Source organism: Haplochromis burtoni, unplaced genomic scaffold (genome assembly GCF_018398535.1).
Source record: "Haplochromis burtoni strain Fernald_Lab_line unplaced genomic scaffold, NCSU_Asbu1 Contig_181, whole genome shotgun sequence".
Taxonomy (NCBI): Eukaryota; Metazoa; Chordata; class Actinopteri; order Cichliformes; family Cichlidae; genus Haplochromis; species Haplochromis burtoni.
Window position 1 is genome coordinate 1,053,547 of NW_024582542.1, and position 6,691 is coordinate 1,060,237.

At 38.8% G+C, this 6,691-nt stretch overlaps 1 protein-coding gene across 2 annotated transcripts; it reads left to right on the forward strand.

Annotated features, from left to right (window-relative positions):
* The first annotated feature begins 461 nt into the window (after positions 1 to 461).
* On the forward strand, positions 462 to 4,750 carry LOC102294488. Of its 2 annotated transcripts, XM_005934443.3 has the most exons (4): positions 462 to 683; positions 769 to 850; positions 1,108 to 1,440; positions 1,798 to 4,750. In XM_005934443.3, exons 2-4 carry the CDS (start codon positions 790 to 792, stop codon positions 2,184 to 2,186), a joined length of 783 nt encoding a protein of 260 aa, XP_005934505.1. In that variant the 5' UTR covers positions 462 to 683; positions 769 to 789; the 3' UTR covers positions 2,187 to 4,750. The 2 variants fall into 2 exon arrangements, with proteins under 2 accessions (XP_005934505.1, XP_005934504.1); XM_005934442.3 differs by having other exon boundaries at positions 462 to 850.
* Positions 4,751 to 6,691: the final 1,941 nt, after the last annotated feature.

Here is a 6,691-nt window from a genome sequence, read left to right on the forward strand (position 1 = left end):
CATCTCTGTGCCCGGTTAAGGTAAGTGACGAGTGGATGTCAGAAACTTGTCACTTTCCCATGATGATATAACAGCTTTAAATAACATGACTCATTACTTTACACAATGAAGTCCTTAACAGAGTGAAAGTGGCTCTTCACACCATAACAGCTTACAGTAAAGCATTTCCCCTGGGGTTGGATGAACAGAATTAAACAGGGATAATGACCCCATGGGAAAAAATCTATATCAGAGATGAATGCAGCAAAATGAAGCTACAGAAGATTGCTGAAGCACATCAAAGAAAGTCAGACAATTCTCTGATTGTGGTGGCTTTTACTGCTTTATGAATAGGTCTTCATTTTGTCTCATTTTGTCTGTTCTTTTTACTACTGACACACTCACACACACTCACACAGAGAAATACGACACTTCCTTTCCAGCCTCACTGTTGTTTAGATTTCAACACCACGCCTTTCACAGGGATATGGCTTCAGCCTTCCCAGTAATTCCACTTAAAAGTAATGATTAACTTCATATCTTCTGAAGTCTGAGGCGGCATATGCAGAATTTATTGACGAGCCAAAAGGACTGTGGGACCACAAGCTCTGAATAAGGGCTCAGGAGAAGCAGCAGTTCTCGAGAGGTCATTTTGGTGAACAACAAGACTTAACAGACATCTGGTTAATGAATCCGGCTTTAAGGTCAGCCTTCCATCCTGTCTGCAGGAAAACACCTAGTGTGCATTTACCGAGAGCTAATTAGGTTTGATGGTTCTCTATGTTACAGAGAAATGTGAAAGATTTGACAATGGGATTCACAGCATTGCACACGCTCTGGCTTCTGACTGCATTTGCTTTTACAACACAAGGTATGTGAAATTACTAAACTATACTAAATTACTATAAATTAGTATTTGCTGAGTAGAGTTTGAAATATCTGCGACAACTGTTTTGCAGCTTTGGATCATATTAACTTATCTGAACTATAAATTTAAATTCAAGTTAGTGTAAAAGGGTGAATATTCTAATAAAGATGTAATAATGGTGTGATGGCGTTACCTCCTCCAAGTTTAAGACACAAAAAACGAAACATGAAACATTTCTTTGTCTGTATCTTTATCTGCAGAGTTGGTGAAACTAAGAGTTAGTCCCAAGATTACCGCAGAGTGTGGCGAGCAAGTTACCCTCAACTGCAACACATCCTCGGTTCATCATGGAATATCAATCAAACTTATGCAGTGGTTCAAAGAGGAAACACTTTTGTGTTCTGTGGACAGTAAAGGGATCACTACTGAACTCCACAGAGCATCTCTGAGTAACTTTACCTGTGAATATGAAGATGGACGGCTGTCGCTAATCTTCAAAAAGATGCTCCCTCCAGAGAGCGGAAAAAAATACACGTGTAAGCAACGCTCCAACAGAGGAGCACTCAATGAATCTACTAAAGTGGAGTTACAAGGTCAGAGTTCCTCAGTTTAATTTTCCTATTAAAACAAATTATAATATTGCAGAGTAATATGTTTAAACTTCAGTTTTACTACAAAACACATTTTTGCTTTGCTTTTGCATTGCAGTCTTCTTTTTTGCCTCTGCTTCCAAATTTACCAGAACACATATCAGACCAAATACAAAGAAAATGCATCTAAACACAAATGTTAATAATTAAGCAAATGTTAAGCAAATGTTTCCTTGTGATTCATCTGACAGCAAATATTGGCGTAGGATTTTAATAGTTTCACGCGCTAAATGAGATTATTGAATCGCATCGGTGTGCGTCGAGTGCATTTTAAAACTTTTCTCGTGGTTTTCCCTGCAGAGTGTGGTGGGATCGCGGAGGGTAAATTAACGACCACGGGACCTGTGTGCACCTTCAAGCAAGTCTACCCAGACGGAAATGTCCACTGGTTCCACGGCTCCCGCAACCTCTCAGATGGATCTCTGAAACAGTACACCGGAAAAAGTGTGGACGAACAAGGCTGGCTTACTATCCACAGTTACCTGGAGCGGAACAGTTCACACGGGCCTTACAACTGCTCCTTGAAGAGCACCGTGTCTGACAGATACATCGCAAGTATGTTGATACAGAATCCTAAACCCCAGAAGAGCACTAGAGGAACACACTCCAACGGCAACAGAGTTACAGCCCGGGAAAGTACCAGAACAATTTTTTGCCTTTTAATCTTACTTCCAGTTATATTTAAATAATGGAATTCCCACCACACAGAGTGTCACCAGACATAGGGAATGTGGGGAGGCATGAATCAATGATTAACACTGATTAGAAGCAACAAGGTACTGAGACTTATGGATTTTTTTGTCAAAACCAGGGCGTCGAGAATCAGATTAAGTGAGTCATCTTGCGTAATCCAAAGGCTTATCTTTCTTTCTTTGTGCTATTGGCTGACATGAACGAGAAAATTACACACCACAGTGAGGTGATAAGAAGACAGCCAGTAATCATAACAGTATAAAATGTGTTGTTGTTTGGCTTCAATAGAGGCTAGGAGAGAAATGCACAGTGGTTTCACGGATCTTTTTAAGGACACAAGGAGATGTTTAAATGGAAACACTCTCAGAGAAAATGCACTTTCTTATAATTGCTAAAGTGATTAAAAAGTCTATACTGGTTCAGTTTAATCAGCAGCTATAAACCTTTCCATGGATGTTTTTTTCCTCAAGCATGTCCAGCACTGTCATCTGTGTAAAAGTTCTCTATGAATGAAGACCATAAAAGGCTCTTTGTTAGATTTATTTCAGAAATACAGAACTGTCATGTAGCAAACTCCCTTTTCTTTCAGTCAAGCAATAAATCTGTCTAGAGTTTGTGGACAGATGCTGCCCTCTGGTGATATGTGCTGCTAACTAGTAGTAGCTGCTTTAGGAACCATTTGGGAGCAATATGTTTTCATTCAACGGGCTGATTTACCACACTTTGCACCAGCCTGGTAAACATAGGCAATTTAGTTCAGAATCATTAATTCCAGGTGAGAGCTGATCGATAGAAAGTAAATCAAATATCAAAATAGTTACATCACAGGAAAGCACAGGAGAAAATGTTGTGGTAATTTCACTTGCTGTCAGACTTAAACAATGGAAATGGAAAAGAAAAAAAATACACAACATGAACTGTAATCAGACACGGGGGTGAAGCAATGAAGTTTTGAGATTCATGGGGGTTCATCTTGAACTACAAACCTTCAATACACACTTTCTTTTCAGCAGTGTGTTTACATTTTAAACAGAGCGATGGAAATATCTTTTGAAGTATGTGTGAGGTCCGTCTCTGGAGCACTGCTTTATGTGTGTAGCTGTTCAGTCCCATGAAAATAAAACTCTCGGCCACAATGTAGACTGTAAAAGATGACCTCTTTGGCCAGTTTCCTTCTGAAACACGTCATAGTCCAGGACATATTTGAACTGTTAGTCAAGCAACAAGTAATAGCATGCATGTTCAAAATGCAGATTAAAGTTTCTCTTTTTTTCTTTTCATTCGCTAAAAAGTGATAATAGCCAGCTCGTTTGACTGGGGCTGTTCTTTAAGTAGCTTGTAACACACCACACATGAAAACCTGTTCATGCAATGCTCCTGGGTCTTTGACCCGGTGTTTTGAGTTTATTCTTTATTAAGTCTCCGTCTCTGGTGTTCTGCTACTTCCTGTTTTATATTGCCAGTCCCTCATCTTGTGTGCTTTGTGAAAACGTTTGCTTCCCATGTCTTGTTTTCCCTGATTTGGTTCACCTGTGTTCCTTAGTGTCTTCCTTTTTCCTAATTACCTCCTGTGTGTACTTAAGACCCCAGTTTCCTGTAGCACTTGTTGTGACCTCCCTCATGTTGTGTGCTCAGTGTGTTTCTTAGTTCCTTGTACTGTATGTATTTCTGGCTTCTGCCCCCATATTATATGTCTCTTGTACTTTTTGGCAAGTTTACAGCACTGAAGCTGCCTTCTTTAGTTCATTTTCCCAAATTATGAGTCCTGCATCCGAGTCTGCAATCTTCCTGCCACACAACACTTTATGACAGGTCACCTTAGTTTCATAAAAATGCTTACAGTAAACTTGAGCAAGAATATTGCTTCAAGTCATTATTCATGCTCCTCATCTTTCAGTTTGCTTTTCAATCTCTGACTAGTGAGTTCTAAACGCCAGAGGACAAACCCCGCTCCAAGGCAAAAACTGAGCCTTTTAACGGCTCACTGCACCCTCTTCAGACAGAACATTTGAGAGGCTTTTCAAGTCAGAGTGACTCTCAGCTAATGCTCTCACTAAAGCGGTGTCATGTAGCAGACTGGCTGAGATCTAGTGGGTAAACCAATCCAAGGTCACATATTTGAGAGCTGACAGATGCATCCAGTTACAGTACAAACCTGACACAGTATACACAGACAGATGCACAGCACACACATCTACACACATGCAATGTCCTGACCACAAATGGAAGCCTAACTAATGCCTGCCTAACACAAACCATCGTCTTGACAATAAAAATGTTTTTACAATAATGTGGTTTTAATGTCCATAACTGGGACTTACTTACTTTCCACCCCATAATTGGGGAGCTCTATAAACAAATGTATATTCCCGCAGTGTCACAGCACATCAGTCCTGATATGTTTTATGAAAATGTTTGTGTTGTTTTAATGTGTTTTGCACCAAAATTGATCTGTCACATATTTAACTTTGAAAAATAATGCTAATGATGCAAATTAAGTGTTCTTGCAGAGAGCAAAGCAAATTACAGAAATGTCAGCAAAGTAATTCTCTTGCAGACTGAGTGATAATGAGCTAATTAAATTTGAAATTAACAGTTTAATTCCGAGTCTTAATATGTAATGCTCTTCTGTCGGATGTTATACATTTGAAGTTTAAATAAAGATTTTAATCAAGAAAAAGAATAATGCATGTCTTTACAAGCAGGAGAGCTCAGTAAAGGACTTCCGCTGTAGTTTTATCAATAGGAAATGACCTTACTAAAAAAATCTGCTTTCTCGTTTTCCTTTTTTTTTCCACAATACTTTAGATTTTCTGAAAATTTAGCTATATGCTATAAACCTCATTTAAGAAAGGTTATTCAACTTTGTAATTTGTGCTGTGTCACTGCTGGAGAACTAAACAACACCTGCAGTGAAACAAATAAAGCAAACACAGTAGCTCTGAGAATAAACTTTCATAGCAAAATTCAGCAAACACAGTAAAACCTTACTGTGTTTTCTGTGTTTATTTGTGTCTTGGTCTATGCATTGCATACATCCAACATATGCATTTTTTATACACTCCATTAGTGCACTCACACACTTTCACTATGACACTCAATATACCGAGTTTCTGAAAATGCTAGAAATAAATCAAAGCAGACCAGCTCATTGGTGCAATTCAAAGAAACACGCTTCAAAGCAGTTACTTGGAAAAACCCTCCAAAATCCCACAACTTTGATCTTTGAGGGGGGAAGCCCTCCTATAGTCAGACAGACAAAGACAGCTCTGTTGAGCCTTTAGCTTTTTGTAATGATGATTTCATGAGGTTCTTCGGCAGTAAAAAATATTATAGAGAATTGGAATATAGTATCACAGATGCATCTTCAGTTACATAAGGCTTACTGTCAGTGTAGCTGGAGGATATATGGCCCATTGCTCCCTTTTTAACCTTAAGATGAATGCAACAAAAAGCTACTTGTTTTTACATAATAGCTCCACATTGAGCAGCAAAAATCTTGCTCAAACATGACAATTCAGGCGTAACTGGACTAAAAATGTCTACAAAAAAAAAAGAGAAAGGTGACTCTGGAAAATCTGGTACTTATTCACTGTATGTTCAGCCACTTGGGGACCTCACATGATCCACGGAGCACCACTATTCTTCTCTCTTACAATCCTAATTCTATTCTATTTTATTACCTTGTGTCCGCTCTCTCTTGACGTTTGCACATTTTACGGTCTGTCCTTATGCTTTTTGCACCTTTTCACCCCCCCACACACACACTCGCATGTTTCTGATCTGTGGTTTATTGGCACACACACTCATAGCGACACTCCTCTCCACCCAGACACTTGAGGCATAGCAGTCCCTCCAATCCTGAGGTTTTGACTTCCCAAAATTGAGTTCCTTTTGAAGATGCTACTTGCTAACGAGCAAGCAGATGGCCAAAATGTTTAAGTAAAAAAAAAAAAACAACCTTACTTCAGTAAACTGCTGTCTTTATTTTACGTTATTCATCTCAAGGTTATTATGGATAAACAGAACTAAACTAAAAAAAACAGTGTTCAAAAGGTTCAGTGTTTTGATTTTAATAACTGTACTGTGACTCCTACATCTGGCATATGCCCTAAATATAATAGCAGTACTACATTAACTGGATAAACTGCATTAAAACAAGCAAGCCCCTCTGGAAACGAACTGAAAGCAAACTCATTCAAAAAAAAAAAAAAGAAGAAGAAGAAGTTACAAATACAGGCAGAAGAAGATGGATGGATCATTGCTTTTAATTGTGATATCCACTTTTAACCACAAGGTGGAGCAACTTACAAACAGATAGTCGCCCTCTGGACAAACAACGATCCTAAACTAATTTCACGGTTAAGGACTCAGACGGCCCAAGCTGTCTTGGTCCGCTTGCCATGTAAATGCAGACAAATATATTACTTCACAACAAACAGTTTTCTTCACTAAGAGTTTTGTGAATTTGGTCTCACATTAAACCACTAACAGTTTGCTG

What these genes read in the sequence shown, in the direction of transcription:
- LOC102294488 (XM_005934442.3), top strand. Translation starts at nt 760, where the DNA reads ATGTTACAGAGAAATGTGAAAGATTTGACAATGGGATTCACAGCATTG. An exon ending in ATTTGCTTTTACAACACAAG is followed by an intron (nt 851 to 1,107) that starts GTATGTGAAATT and finishes CTTTATCTGCAG; the next exon opens with AGTTGGTGAAACTAAGAGTT. An exon ending in TACTAAAGTGGAGTTACAAG is followed by an intron (nt 1,441 to 1,797) that starts GTCAGAGTTCCT and finishes TTTTCCCTGCAG; the next exon opens with AGTGTGGTGGGATCGCGGAG.